The sequence below is a fragment of the Hemitrygon akajei genome, chromosome 2, assembly GCF_048418815.1.
Source record: "Hemitrygon akajei chromosome 2, sHemAka1.3, whole genome shotgun sequence".
In the NCBI taxonomy this organism is placed as follows: domain Eukaryota; kingdom Metazoa; phylum Chordata; class Chondrichthyes; order Myliobatiformes; family Dasyatidae; genus Hemitrygon; species Hemitrygon akajei.
Window position 1 is genome coordinate 94,824,207 of NC_133125.1, and position 16,190 is coordinate 94,840,396.

General features: G+C 42.1%; 1 protein-coding gene across 4 annotated transcripts in view; it reads left to right on the forward strand.

The window, feature by feature from the left end:
• Window positions 1-9,421: 9,421 nt before the first annotated feature.
• Window positions 9,422-16,190, forward strand: part of kynu (kynureninase) — a 257,201-nt gene continuing 250,432 nt past the window's right edge. For 3 of the 4 annotated variants that reach the window (XM_073025843.1, XM_073025858.1, XM_073025868.1), the window contains exon 1: window positions 9,471-9,583. In XM_073025843.1, the coding sequence (XP_072881944.1) occupies window positions 9,567-9,583 (17 nt within the window). In that variant the 5' untranslated portion in view covers window positions 9,471-9,566. Of the gene's footprint in view, window positions 9,584-16,190 lie in introns of all 4 variants that reach the window. The other variant, XM_073025850.1, reaches the window with a different exon arrangement.

Sequence of the window (16,190 nt, forward strand, 5' to 3'; positions counted from 1 at the left end):
TTCCATGATCTGAATTGGACAATCTGGCTTGTATACTATTCATGCAAGCTGTTGTATAAAAGAAATCTCGATTCAGTTTGTGTAAAACTGTTCCTGAGCATTTCCTTAGGCAACCCCTGTTTGAAATATTTGTTAGCTGCTTGAGTTCAGTACCAGCCCTATTCCCTTTCAGATTGAGAGCCTTTGTACATTTGCTTTTATTTTGTTGGGTGTTCAATTCTAAGTACATCTATTTTTAGTCACCAAATTTATTCATCCATTGTATGTCATGAAGCACTCCAGCAAATTTCAACAGATGTACCATGGAGAGCATTCTGACTAGTTGCATCACCATTTGGTGTGGAGGCGACAAATCACAGGATCAGAAAAAGCTGCAAAGGGTTGTCAGCTCAGCCAGATCCATCCCTGAAGCTATGGCCTGCAGCCATCAGGCTCCTGGACTGGCTTCACTCGCCTTAGCACTCAACTGGCTCTGTGGCTGTGGAATAACTTTTGGGGTTTCTGTGGTTAATGTTCTGGGTGTTACTTGTTTACTTTTTTATTGTTTGCATGATTTGTTCTTCTTTTTGTGCATTGAGTATTTGCTGGTCAATTTTGTGTGTGTGTATTTTTTAATGGGTTCTATTGAGTCTCTTTGTTTTCAGGCTGCCTATAAGGAGACAAATCTCAAGGTTGTATACACTTTATATACTTTGATAACAAATGTACTTTGAATGTTGGGCACAACCCTCCCAACATCAAGGATATCTTCAATAGTTGATGCGTCAAGAAGGTGGCATCTATTCTGAAGGACACTCCCAATCTAGCACATGCCCTGTTCACATTACTACCCTCAGGGAGGAAGTACTGGAGGCTGATGATGCACACTCAACATTTTAGGAATAATTTCTTCTCCTCCACCATCTGAATGGTCCATGAACTTCTGACCACTACCTCACTATTTTGCTCCCTTTTTGCACAATATATTTATTTTAAAATATATTGTTTTAGTACTTCATACTAATTTTAATGTGTTGCCCAGTATAGGTGCCGCAAAACAACAGATTTCATGACGTGTCGGTGTCAATGATCCTGATTCTGATATTGAGTTTGACTATAAACACAAGAGTTTTCGCAGACGCTGTAGGTCAGGCAGCGTCTATGGAGAGGAATAAACTGTCAATGTTTTGGCTTGAGACTTGATGAAGGCCAAGGTGCTCTCTGGCCTGCTGAGTTCCTCCAGCATTTTGAGTCTGATTCTGAGTATGACAATTTTCAGTTCGAGGGTGACACGGTAGGGTAGTGTTGAGCACAAGGCTTCACAGTCCCAGCAATCCAGGTTCAATTCCCACCGCCATCTGTAAGTCGTTTGTACGTTCTCCCCAGGACCCCACAGGTTTCCTCCAGGTGCTCTAGTTTTCTCCCACAATCCAAAAACATGTAAGTTGGTAGGTTAATTGGTCATTGTCAGTTGTCCCATGGTTTTGCTGGAGTTAATCACTTAGTTGCTGAGTGGCACGGCGTGAAGGGATGGAAGGACCTATTCCGTGCCGAATCTCAATAAATAAATAAACAAATCTGCAGGTAAAGAAAATACAATATTCCAATAAATTTGTCCTAAGACACAGTCTATGAAATAAATGATTAGATAAAAGAATATCAAAGAAATAGAAGCAAGATTAGGCACTGAGTCCCTAATGCTTGCATTCCAGCTTAAAGGAGTCATGGCTGATTTTTAACCCAACACAACTTTCCTGAATTAACTCTATAACTAACTTCCTTTTTTTTTACAGGAATGAAGCACATTTGAATGAAGAACAAGTTGAAGCCAGTGTATATACATAGCACATTGGTTGTCGCCTGTGATGATGGGAAGAGTGCTGATGCCCCGGATACACAAACTCTTCAAATATGAAATATATGAAAGAAGAAGAAGCAATTTAACAGAAAAGGAAGAAATCTCAGATGTCATGGCTCTTACTTAATAAATAAAATAAGAAATCCATAAATGAGTAAAATGATATTTATATCTCACAAGAGAAAAACAAATAAATTAGAAAATCTAATATGGAGGTATAACATAGTCTTTTGATTTTTGAATTTCATCAGGAGTCTCTGCATAAATTGAAGCTTATAGTTAGATAAAGCAGTAAGAATGAAAAACCAGTATGGCAAAGTAAAACAAAAATGGAGGCTGCTGGAATTCTCTCTGGAGAGAATAGCTGAAAGTAAACCATAGTGTGAAAAAGCACAGAAACAGGCCCATTGACCCATCATGTCTATGCCAACTTCCACATCAATTCTAATCCCAAGTTTCCAGTACTTGACAGAAAAACCTTGGCAATTCAAAACTCCTCCACATAATTCTTACACATTTCGAAAGTTTGTGCCTCGACCAACTCCTCAGGTAGTTCCTTCCCAGTTCTAACCACCTTCTGGATAACAATAAGTTTCACCTCATATATCCTCTACATCTCCTAGACCTTAACTTAAAGAAAATGCCTTTTGATTTTGTACATCCATTCTGTGGAAAAATTTCTTCCTCTTTACCCTATCTACACCTGTCATAATACTTCACACCTCAGTCCACTCTACTCCAAGGAAAACCTAACATATCTCGTTTCTCTTCAAACAGAACCACTCTATCCTAAAAATGTCCTGGGGAATCTTCTTTATTATCTACCCAGAACAGTAATATCCATTCTGCTGTCTGGTGACCAGAACTGCACAGAGTACCTTAGCAACAAAAGTTTACTAGTTGTACCGTACCCTCCTTGCTTTTATATTCTATGGCCACTTGAGATATATAAAACCACAAGATATAGGAGTAGAATGAGGCCAATTGGCCTGCCAAGTCTGCTCGGCCATTTCAACATTGCTGATCATTGGGCCTTCTCAGCCCCAGTCTCCTGCTTTCTCCCAGTATCTCTTCATGCTTTGACTAACCAAGAAGCCTTTAAAATGCCTTAAAAATTCCCAATGACTTGGCCTCCACAACCGCCTGTGGCAACAAATTCCACAGATTCACCACTCTCTGACTAAAGAAACTTCTCATCTCCATTCTCAAGAAGGCAATATCCATCATTAAGAATTCCCATCACCCAGGACATGCCCTCTCCTCATTGCACAATTGGGAAGGAGGTACAGAAGCGTGAAGGCACACACTCAATGACTCAGGGACAGCTCTGACCCTCTGCCATCGATTTCTGAATGAACATTGAACCCATGAACATTACTTCACTACTTCATAAAAAAATATATTTTTGCCCTACTTATTTAATTATTGTAGTAACTTCTACTTTACAAAAGACTACTCAACAATTTTATGGCCAAAACAGCATCTTTATCTGTGATGGCAAATGATATTTACAATACAGAGGCTCCAGGTACCTCGTGTGGCCTGGGTGGAGGAACTATATACAATGCATACTGGGAGTAAAAAGAGCGGAAGTAAAGACCCCGCCAACCCCGGATCCCGACTCTTGCTACCACAGCTCCCCGATTAGTATTAACTTACTTTTAATAATACTCACATTACAACACTTCTCCCCGTTTAAAATCCAACATTCCCCAAATATAGAACTGGGAAATAAAAACAGTGGTATCATTAGGAACAGGTTATCAATACAAAACACCTAAAAAGCGTAGCAAATTCAACATTCAATCTAACAACAAAAAAAACTATCCAATCAAAGATTCAGTTTGTCAGGAGGTTTGCGAGGGTGCTACGAACTACGCACTACCCCCAGTGACCCAGCAGGCACCGCTGGTGAGGATGTTTTGGGTGGATCTAGTGTTGGGGACATGAGAGGGGTTTGTGTGTCCGTGTGAGAATGTCCATCCTCTTCAGGGGACTCTGCCCCCTCTGCCAGCGTCACTCCCTCTAGCAAAGTCACTGGTGGACATGCTTCCCCAGTAGTCTGTCTCACCATTGGAAACTCCATGGAACTGTCTATCTCTGAGCTGGAATCATGATGTAGGCTCACATGGTCCTGATGTCTGCAGAAAACATGCCCATCAGTCATCTTAACAACATAGGAGACTGGACCACTCTGCTTAAGAATAACCCCAGGTAGCCATTGATGATTGTTTCTCACATAGACATTGTCATCCGGTTCTAATTGTCTGTCTCGCGCATGTTGATCATATCCCTCCTTCTGCTTTTCCTGCTTTCTCTCCACTTTTGCCTTCATGTCCAGGCGCAGCAGGTCCAATCTTGACTTAGGCCTATGCCCCATCAGCATCTCTGCTGGAGTGCGTGCAGTTGTAGTCTGTGGCGTGAGGCGGTATTTGAACAGGAAACGTGAAAGCCGGGTACTAAGAGAGTCCCTTGTCATCCACTTCAGGCCTTCCTTCACTGTCTGAACAGCCCGCTCAGCCAAACCATTTGAGGCTAGGTGGAAAGGGGCCGTCCAAATGTGATGAATGCCATTCTGCCGCATGAACTCACCGAACAGCTCACTGGTGAACGTCAGGCCATTATCAGTGACCAGAGTGTCAGGCAACCCGTGGACTGCAAACACTTGCCTGAGTTTGTCTATGGTTGAGGGGGCTGTGATGTTGCTCATGATGTGAGCTTCAATCCATTTGGAATACACATCTACCATTACAAGAAACATCTGCCCCATAAAGGGGCCTGCAAAGTCCAAATGTAGCCTAGACCAGGGGTACCCACTCCCATGGGTGCAAAGGAGCTGGTGGTGGCATGTTCTGATTGGTCTGACATTGCAAGCATGATTTTACCTTGTTCTCCAGATCCTGATCCATTCCTGGCAACCAGATGTAGGATCTTGCAAGGCTTTTCATTCGAGACACCTCTGGGTGAGTCTCATGAATTTCCTCCACAATCTGTGAATGGCCGGGGGAGGCACGATGACCCTCGCCCCCCAGAAAATGCAACCATCCTGCAGACTCAGTTCAGTCTTGTGTTTGGCATAAGGCCTCAGTTCCTCTTCTTCCACGGCTCTGGGCCAACCTTGTAAAAGGAAAGTCTTGACGAGACAGGACTGGGTCCCTCTCTGTCCATTGCTTGATCTGGGTCGCCTTTACAGGTGTCTCGGACAACCTCTCCAGTGAAAACACAATCTCTGGAGGCACATATGTTGTAACAGGCATCTCAGGTAAAGGGAGTCGACTCAGTGCATCGGCGTTTACATCATCCCCACCCGCTCTGTACGCTACAGTATACTGGTAGGCTGACAATGTGAGAGCCCAACACTGTATCCTTGCTGAGGCTAGCGGTGGGATGCATCTGGTCTCCCTAAAAAGGCTCATCAGTGGTTTATGGTCCATATAAATTGTGAATGCACATCCACAGAGGTACTGATGAAAGCGTTTGACGGCAAAAACAATGGCCAGACCTTCTTTGTCTAGCTGTGAATATCCCTTCTCAGCAGCCGTCAGGGTACATGAAGCAAAACCAACAGGCTTCTCTGAACGGTCCTCCATTACGTGTGAGAGAACTGCCCCGACTCCATAGGGCGAAGCGTCGCATGAAAGGGTGATCTCCTTGTCTGGGTCATAGTGAACAAGCAGCTTAGCTGAGTGCAGGAGTTCTTTCACTTCCTTGAAAGCTTCCTCCTGCTCTTCACCCCACTGCCACTTAGTGTCATTGTGAAGCAGCTTATACAGTGGGGCCAAAACCTTTGAGAGGTCCGGAAGAAACTTGCCATAATAATTCACCATGCCCAAAAATGATCTGAGTTCAGTGAAGCTCTTGGGGCTTGGGGCCTCCTTGATAGCTCTCACTTTTTCCTCCACTGGGCAAAGCCCCTCAGCTGTAATCTTGTGTCCCAGGTAGGTCACACTCGGAGCCAGGAACACACATTTTCCATGATTCAACCGTAGCCCTGCGTCTGAGAGCCTCTTCAGCACCTGTTCTAAGTTAACCAGATGCTCCCTCTCCATGGCTCCCATGATCAAAATATTATCAAGATATACTGCTACATGCGGAATCCCCTGCAGCAAAGAGTCCATTGTCCTTTGGAAAATGGCGGGGCTAGATGCCACTCCAAACACCAGGCGATTGTATTTGAATAATCCCTTGTGCGTGTTGATGGTGACGTACTCCTTTGAATCCTCGTCGAGCAGCAGCTGTTGGTAGGCGTAGCTCAGGTCCAGCTTTGTGAACAGCTTACCCCCTGACAGGGTCGCAAACAGGTCATCCACCCATGGCATTGGGTACTCCTCCAGCTTAGAGACCTGATTCACCATAAGCTTGTAATCCCCACATATCCTCACTGTTTTATCCGCCTTCAAAACTGGAACAATAGGAGCCGCCCACCTTGAAAACTGGACGGGCTCAATGATGCCCAGCTCCTGTAAACGTTCCAGCTCCTCTTTGACTTTAAAGGGTAAGGTTAAGGTTAAGGTTAAGGTTAAGGCATAGGGCACTGACCTGGGCTTAAAAAAATGTGGTGTGGCCTCAGGGTCGACAAAGAGTTTCCCGGTCACACCCTTCAGCGTGCCCAGCTCATCCCTGAAAGCGTCACTATACTGCTGCAGAATGTCCTCTGTCATGCGTGAATAGTTAATTTCATGCCAGTTGAGCCGGTTTTGAGCCAATTGAAGCTCGGTCACAAAATCACCCACAGACTGACCTGGCTTCCGGACATGGCTGTGAAACTTGAACCGTTGGACTATCACCGAAGGTTTTGGATTACGGTGGTTCTCCACGAACTTGACCAGTTCATCATATGGAATTTCTCCCAGTTTCCACGGTGTAGCTAAGTTCCTTATCAACTTGTAAGTCTTTGCCCCACACACACTCAGGAGAATAGAGTGCTTCTTAGCCTCCTCCTCATTGTGGACGTGCTGACCTGTCCACAAAACCAGTTTACCTCGTCGCCAAAAATATGCGGTAACTTCTACTTTACAAAAGACCACTCGGCAATTTTATGGCCAAAAGAACGACTTTATCTGGGACGGCAAATGATATTTACAATACAGAGGCTTCCAGGTACCTCGTGCAGCCTGGGTGGAGGAACTATATACAATGCATACTGGGAGTAAAAAGAGCGGAAGTAAAAACCCCGCCAACCCCAGATCCCACCTCTTGTTACCAACAGCTTCCCGATTAGTATTAACTTACTTTTAATAATACTCACATTAGAACAACTATTTACATATACTTACTGTAATTCAGTTTATTATTATGTATTGCATAGTACTTCTGTGGCAAAGATATAAATTTCACAGCAAGTGCCAGTGATATTAAACCTGATTCTGATTTTGATTCTAGTTCTGATTCTTGAAGAGCACAGAATTGAACAGTTCCACTGTTGTTGATTTTCTATGGTCACCAAAAGTTTAAGCTATGGAATTCTCTCCTGAAGACTTTCAGTCACTCTATTTCTGACTCCTACCATTAGATATTTTTATAAGTTCTAATTTCCATAAGACAATAAAATATAGGAGCAGAGTGAAGCCATTCAGCCCATCAAGTCTTCCCCGCCATTTTGTCGTGGCTGATCCATTTCCCTCTCAACCCCATTCTCCTGCCTTCTTTCTCCCCCAAGCCCTGCTTAATGAAGAACCTATCAACCTCTGCCCTCAATGCACCAGAAACCTGGTCTCCACTCCACTTGTGGCAGTGAATTCCACAGATTCACCACCCTCTGGCTAAAGATATTCTTCCTCATCTTAGTTCTAAATGAATGTCCCTCTATTTTGAGACTGTGCCCTCTGCTCCTAGACTCCCCCACCAAAGGAAACATCCACCCTATCTAGGTCTTCCAAAATTCAATTGGTTTCAATGAGATCTTCTCTCATTCTTCTAACTTCCTGCAAGTGCAGGCCCAGAGCCATCAATCGCTGCTCATATTTCTTCACTGCATTCTTGATCTTTTGCCCTATTATTGATGCCATAGTTGATTTAATGTGACAGCTCCTGGTACAATGTAAACAAGTTGATGTGGTTGTCAAATTCCTCTCAGCTCAGAGGATTATAGTTCTCTCACTAATGATCCCAGTAGATAATTGTCAGGGTTTGTATTTTTTGAGGGCTATGGTAAATAAATTTTAAGATATCCAATAGAATCTCAAGTCCAGTCAGAAATATTGTGCATCATATGCAGGTTGTCATGCTCAGTTACACAAAACGCAAAATTGAAAATCTAAAATACAAATGGAAAATGCTCGAAATACTAATAGAGCAGGCTGCATCTGCGGGAAGAGAAAGAGAATGGATGAAGGGCTCTTGGATCTGAAATGTTAGCTGTTTCTCTTCCACAGCTGCTGCCTGACCAGCTGAATATTTCTATCATTTTGTTTTATATACTTTATTGATCCCAAAGGAAATTACAGTGTCACAGTCACAGTAGCATTACAAGTGTACAGATATACAAATATCAGAAGGGAAGTTGGAAAGAATAAAAAAATAAGTTACCTCAAATGGGGGGGGGGGGGGGGGGAGGGGGAAGCGGTCATCACTTCCACAGCTACAGGTTGACTCATGACAGAGCCGAATGTCGAGGGTAAGAATGACTTCATGCAGTGCTCTTTGGAGCAGGCAGTCGTCTCAGTCTGTTACTAAAAGTGCTCCTCTGTTCAGCCAAGGTGACATGCAGAGGATGAGAAGCATTGTCCAGAATTGTCAGGGTCTTCTGTGGAGTCCCTTGTTCTACCACAGCCTCCAGTGTGTCCAGTTTAACTCCTGTAACAGAGGCAGCCTTTTCTAATCAGTTTATTGAGCCTGTTGACATCTCCCGTGTTGATGCCATTGCCCCAGCATACCACCGCATCGAAGATTGTACTGGTGACAACAAATGGGTAGAACATGTGATCGAGAGGCTTGCATACTCCAAAGGACCTCAGTCTTCTCAGGAAGTAGAAGTGACTTTGGCCCTTCTTGTACACAGCCTTTATATTGGTGCTCTACTCAAGTCTGTCATCCAGGTGCACGCCCAGGTACCTGTAGGTCCTCACCATCAGTAGTAACAAGGAGCAATGCAGGCTTAGTCTTTCTAAAGTCCATCACCATCTCCTTTGTCTTACTAATGTTGAGCTGTAAACGATTCGGCTTGCACCATTTGACAAAGTCCTCCACCATTCTCTGGTACGAGATCCAGCCATTTTGTTTTTAAAGATTGACCTGCTGTTATATTTTTTTTCCACCTACACTCTTTAAGACACACTTATTTCTCTGCAATCTCATTCCATGAACAATATTAGTACTGCAATGGTTATCCTTCGTTTGAAGTACATTTCGTTGTAAAGTTCTGCAAGATGTTCATCAGATGGAGTTCACACGAAATTAAAAAAAAAGTACAAGGCTTTCTTTACAGATTGAGAAATGCTCAAAATAATTGCAAATGCGCTTTTATTTCAGGGAATTCCCAGTTTCAGTTGATCTAAAGGGCATTGCCAGCGCATTGTTTGGCTTAGTAAACAGGTTGAGAGCGACAAGCGGATATTTTACTAGGGATTGGCTAAAACGGGATGAGTTTGACTGACTGCGTTAGATCAACGCATCGAGAGCCGCAGTGAGGTCACTGCGTCACACACGTGAGGTAGTAGTTTTGCTTCGTATTTTTGTCCAGAATTTCAATTAGTTTAATCTATGATATTGGAGTCTACGTTGAAGACAAATGCTTGCTCGTCGTAGGTGAGGGAAGTAGCACTTCGGGGGAGTTAATTCAAAGTTCAATAGTACTGAGGCTGAGGTAGAGACTCAGGCGGAAGATTGCCGGAGTCCCTGAGTTGCGATTACCTGTTGTAACTGAGGCTGATTGAAATGGACTTTTAAGTTAATTGTCTTTTTGCAGGGCGGGAAGTTTTTAAAGAAAGTGTGAGATTTACCTGGGAAGGTAACGGAATTTGTTGAGCAAGGTCTTTGAGCTAATTATTAATTATTACAATGGGCGAGCCATTTGAAAAGATCCTCATGCCTGTTTTATGGTGGTGAATTAGATCACTACTTCAAGAGACAATATTTTTCCTATAAATCAGAAATTTCCAGTATTTGATGTACATTCTTTTATTTCGCGAATTTATTTATTTGTGTGAAATGGCATAGCGCCAGGAAACTCGGCAGCATACCGTGTTAGGGATAAGTTCCAGCAGTATAAGCCAAAATGGGCTGTATTTAGATGCTAAGTAGGAAAAATAGTTTTAAGATACAAAATGCTTTGGATGGATGTACCGTGGTTTCACTGCACTGAATTACGTATTGGTTTCAGCTGTGCAAGATGTTCCCTGTTTCTTTGAGGGTTTTCAGAAGCAGACTTCCTTGCCATTTACGTAGGCCCATGTACTATTTTATTGTGCTGATAGTAACTGTTTACAGTGTCTATTTATAAAGGTAGCTGTTCTTGAACCAAGATCCTCACCTATGTTCAAGAACAACTACTTCCTTCAACACAAGGGTTGTTCTCATCACAGCCTGACTTCCTTGTAGCAGCAGTCTGACCACTCTCTGTACTACAATGAACTTTTTTGTTATAATTGTGTTCTTTCTTTTTTTTGTATAATGGGTGGTTTATTATTGTCAAAAGCACTAAGATACAAAAGTTCATCTTGTATACTGTTCATACACATTAAACCATTACGCCATGCAGTGAGGTAGAATAAGGTAAAACAATAACAATATGGGATAAAATGACATGCCAAATCTCCTTAGCCACCTGAGGAAGTGAAGGCATTCTGTGAGTTTTCTTAGCCAGGACATCATTGTGGTTGGACCATGATAATGGTTGTAATCTCACTTAGAAACTTGACACCCTCAACACTGTTGATGTAGGCAGGAGCATGGAAGCTACCCTCTTTATGAAGTCAGTGACCAGCTCTTTTGCTGCTATTGGTTGTTGTGATTGTTTTGTATCTCGTGCTATGTGCCTGTGCCTCCTGTAAGTTAGTTTCTCATTACAGACGTACTTGTGTAAGACCAGACACGTGACTTGTTCTCAGTAGTTGCTTGCCTCCCTTTGATTATCTTACGTTTTGTCAGGTTATTGTTAGAGAATCTGAGTTGTGGTCTCAAATTCAGGATCAGTATTTTCAGAGTAGCATTTCCATGTTGATTCTGACAGGCTAAAAAAATACGGCATGGATGACTTCAACATGATATATTTTGAAATTATTTATTTGAATATTAAGGCAGTGTGAAACCTTCTATGGTGTTGTTTGTTCACGCTGATGGCCACCGAATTATTTACTAACTAAAGTTACCCAAGGTGTGAATTGGATATGATTTGCATGCTTTTTTCTGCTAATGAATATGTACAATGCCCCTGCTATCTCAACAGGATCTAATCCATGCATTTTATGGGGGTTCATTCTGCTTCTACTACACAAAGATAGATAAAACAACTGCTTGCTTCCTGCTGTCTTTTCTGTCCTTGAAAGTTGGGCTGGAGGGAGGGAGGTATCAATGTAAAGAAGGTGCAAATATTTAGCCTCAGGATGTGACTGATAGCAGTTGCAGTCAGATCTATCCAATTTTCAGCCTCAATGAGAATTGTATGATATACTTGATGGCCCTTAACAGGTTAACACATTATGTTAACACATTAGCAAATCAATTTATGAGTTAAATCGACAGATGCTATGAGAGGCTTAGTAAAGATCTAACCAATTTAAAAAATGTACATGCTGAAAATAATTGTTGAAAGTGGCTTACGGTAGTAAAATCTGAAGGGAAATTGAAACACAGCTTCGTCTCTTTCAATACGTATTCATTATGTAATTCAGAGTAAATCCTTGCTCTGTTTGTTTTATAGTTTATCACAATTCAATATTCACATCTGTATCTTCATTTCACGTAGCCCTGATGCTTAATGTTGTTAGGAATTAAGATGAGTTTATAATTAAGCTCTACTTAAAGGTTAGTTTTGTTGTTTTTTGGGATGGATCAATAACTTAACCTGAAATAAAGTAAGAGCAAGATTCAGGGCAAACAGACAGTGGTGATTTGGCTATAATAATTCATGGCCAGAAATGTCATGGTTATTAACAAAAGGTGGGAAATGTATCTGGACTACCACAACTCCATTCAGTTGCCAGCAGGTGAAATGACAAAATTGTAGAAAATTCCAAACTTTCTTCCCTGCTGAGGGATGCTACCATTACTGTTGAGCTGATGTGGAACTGTTCTGTCAAAGATGGCTCAGGCTAGCTAGAATGAAAGAAAATTGGCTCTGTCTCATGACATCAATGTAACAATTCTTTACTACCATGAGCTGAAATATGTACATTTTAATGCTCATTTTCACCCTGCATTTTGCTATATGATTCATGATTTTTATGGCTGATAAACACCATTCCTTAAAACTACTTTGCCATCAGCAGAGATCCTAGAAGCCCCATGGAAGGCTGGTGTTCCAGCTGGAAATTGTCACAATTTCTCTCTCCAGTGCTTCATCTTGCCTTGTCTAATCATTGAAAGAGCTCGTGTACTGATAAGAACGGTTCTAAGTGCAAAGTACATGTTAGCAAATACATGTCCCCACAACTCTGATATTAATTTTCCTGTGAGGATTGACAGTAAATGCAACAGAAGAACTGTAGAATCAATGAGAAACTGTGCACAAGATGGAGAAACAACCAGTGCAAAAGACAACAACTTCTGCAAATAGGTAAGTAAATAAGCAATAAATATAAAGAACATCAGATGAATGAAGAGTCTTTGAATGTGAGTCCATAGGTTGTGGGAACAGTTCAGTGTGGGATGAGCAAAGTTGAATGAAGTTAGTTAGCTCCTTTGGTTCAAGAGCCTGATAGTTGAGGGGTAATAACTGTTCTTCAACCTATTGGTTTGGGTTCTGAGGCTCATCTTCCTGATGACCGTAACAAGAAGAGAACATGACCTGGGTGGTGGGGTTCCCTGATGATGGATGCTGCTTTCCAGTGACAGTGTTCCATCTAGATGTGCTCAATGGTGGGGTGGGCTTTACCTCTGTTGGATTGGACTATATCCAGCATTTTTTGTAGGCTTTTCTAGAGTATTGATGCTTCCATACCAGGCAAAGATATAACCAATGCGTATACTATTCACCATGTTTCTATAGCAGTTTGTCAAAGTATTAGATGAAATGCCAAATCCTTGCAAAATTCTAAGTAGAGGTGCTGCCATGGTTTCTTTGTAATGGTGCTTACATGGGGTGGACCCAGGACAGTCTCTAAGATGAAAATATTAAGGAATTTACATTTGCAGACCCTTTCTGCCTCTGAATCCCAAATGAGGACCAGGTCATGGCCATTCAGTTTTTTTCCTCCTGTAGCCAAAAATCAGTTCTTTGGTTTTGCAAACATCGACTGCGAGGATTCTCAATCTCCCTCTGATATACGTCAAGTGAAGTGTTATTGTCATTTATATATATATATATATATATATATATATATATACACACACACACACAAACACAAACACACACAAACACACACAAACACACACAAACACACACAAACACACACAAACACACACAAACACACACAAACACACACAAACACACACACACACACACACAAACACACACACACACACACACACACACACAAACACACACACACACACACACACACACACACACACACACACACACATATATATGTAATGAGACATAGATCATAAGACATAGGAGCAGAATTAGACCATTCAGCCCATTGAGTCTGCTCCACCATTACAATATGGCTGGTCCTGGATCCTACTCAACCCCATACACCTGCCTTCTAGCCATATCCTTTTATACTTGAACCAATCAGGAAACTATCAACTTCCACTTTAAATATACTCACGGACATGGCCTCCACCACAATCTGTGGCAGAGCATTCAACAGATTTGCTACTCTCTGGCTAAAAAAGATTCCTCCTCATTTGTGTTCTAAAAGGTTGCCCCTCAATTTTGAGGCTGTGTCCTATAGTTCTAGATGCCCGTCACCAGAGGGAACATCCTCTCCACATCCACCTTATCTAGTCTTTTTAACATTCAGTAGGTTTCAATGAGATTCCCCCTGCATTCTTCTAAATTCCAGTGAGTACAGGTTCAAAGCTGCCAAATGCTCCTCGTATGTTAACCCCTTCATTCCCAGAATCATCCTTGTGAACCTCCTCTGGACTCCCTCCAATTACAACACAGCCTTTCTGAGATACGGGGCCCAAAACTGGTGACAATCCTCCATGTGCAGCCTGATTAGTGTCTTATAAAGCCTCTGCATTATCTCTTTGATCTTGTATACAATTCCCTTTGAAATAAATGCTAACGTTACATTTACTACCTTTACCACAGACTCAACCTGTAAGTTAAACTTCTGGAGTCTTGCACGCAGACTCCTAAGACCCTCTGCACATTTAAATTTTTATCCATTTAGATAATAGTCTGCACTAGTGTTCTTTTTACCAAAATGCATTATCAGACATTTCCCAACACTGTATTCCGTCTGCCAGTTTTTTGCCCATTCTTCCAATTTGTTGAAGTCCTGCTGCAATCGCATCGCTTCCTCAGCACTACGTAGCCCTCCATCTATCTTTGTATCATCCGCAAACTTTGCCACAAACCATCAATTCCATTATCTAAGGCACTGACAGATCATTGATGTAGTCCATCTGGTCCAGGTACTTAGCCACCTTAAGACCTTTGAGCTTGCTTAGCACTTTGTAATTGCAATGGCACTAATGATTGCTTTCTGACACTCAGGACCTCTGGCACACTGCTAGTGTCTTCCACAGTGAAGACAGATGCAAAGTACTCATTAAGTTCATCTGCCATTTCTTTGTTCCCCATTACTACCTCACCAGCATCATTTCCCTGTGATCCAATATCAACTCTCACGTCCCTTTTACTCTTGATAATACTGAAGAAACTTTTAGCATACTGCTTTATACTATTGGCTAGTTTGCCCTCATATTTCATCTTTTCCTTTCTTATAGCTTTTATAATTGTCTTTTGTTGGATTTTATAAGCTTCCCAATTATCCAACTTGACACTCACTTTTGCTATCTTATATGCCCTTTCCTTGGCTTTTATGCAGTCCGTAACTTCCCTTGGCAGCCACGGTTGCCTAGCCCTGCAATTTGAGAACAATTTCTTCTGTGGGAAATATCTATCCTGCCCCTTGTGAACTAATCCCAGAAACTTCAGCCAGCTCTGTTCCATCATCATCCCTGCTGGTATCCTTCTTCATTCCATCTGGGAAAGCTCTTCTCTCATGCCACTGTAATTCCCTTTATTCCATTCCGATACTGATACATGTGACTTCTGCTTCTCGCTCTCAAATTGCAGGATGAATTCAATCATGTTATGATCACGGTTTTCTAAAGGGTTCCTTTATATTAAGCTCCCTATTGAGGCCTGGGTTATTACATAGCACCCAATCTAAGATGGCTTTTCACCGAGTAGGCTCAAGCACAAACTGCTCTAAAGATCTCCCTTCCCCCTCCCACTTCCAAATCTCTTACTATCTCTTCTTTCAGTTAGTCCTGATGAAGGGTCCCAGCCTGAAATGTCGACTGTACTTCTTCCTATAGATGCTGCCTGGCCTGCTGCGTTCCACCATCATTTTGTGTGTGTTGCCAGAAAGCCATCTCGTAGACATTCAACAAAGTCCCTCTGTTGGGATCTGACATCAACCTAATTTTCCCAATCTCCCTGCATATTGAAGTCCCCCATTACAATTGTGACATTACCATTATTACATGCCTTTTTGAGTTCCTTTAGTAATCTCAATCCACATCTTGGCTACTATCTGGAGGCCTATATATGATTTCCATTAGGTTTTATTTACCGTTGTAGTTCCTTGACTCCACCCACAAAGATTCAACATTCTCTGACCCTATATCACCTCCTCCTAAAGAGGTAATTCCACCTCTTGCCAACAGAGCCACACCACTGCCTATGCCTTCTTGCCTATCCTTTTGATACAAACTACATCCTTTTATGTTAAGCTCCGAACTATGGCCTCCTTTCAGCCACGACTCAGTGATGCCCACAACATCATACCGACAAATTTGTAAATATGCCACAAGTTGATGCTCCTGTAAAACACAGTTAAGATGGGAGAGGGAAACCTTGCTTGCCTCAGTCTTCTTTGGAAGTGGAGGTGCTGCTGTGCTGCCTTGTCCAGGGAGGTAATATTAAGGGACCAGGTGAGGTCATCCGTAATGTAAATACCCAGGAACTTGCTGCACTTAACTCTTGGTAAGGAGGAGCTATGTATTCATAGAGGGTGATTTGTTCATCTGCATCTTCTAGAAGTCCACAATGATTTCCTTTGTCTTC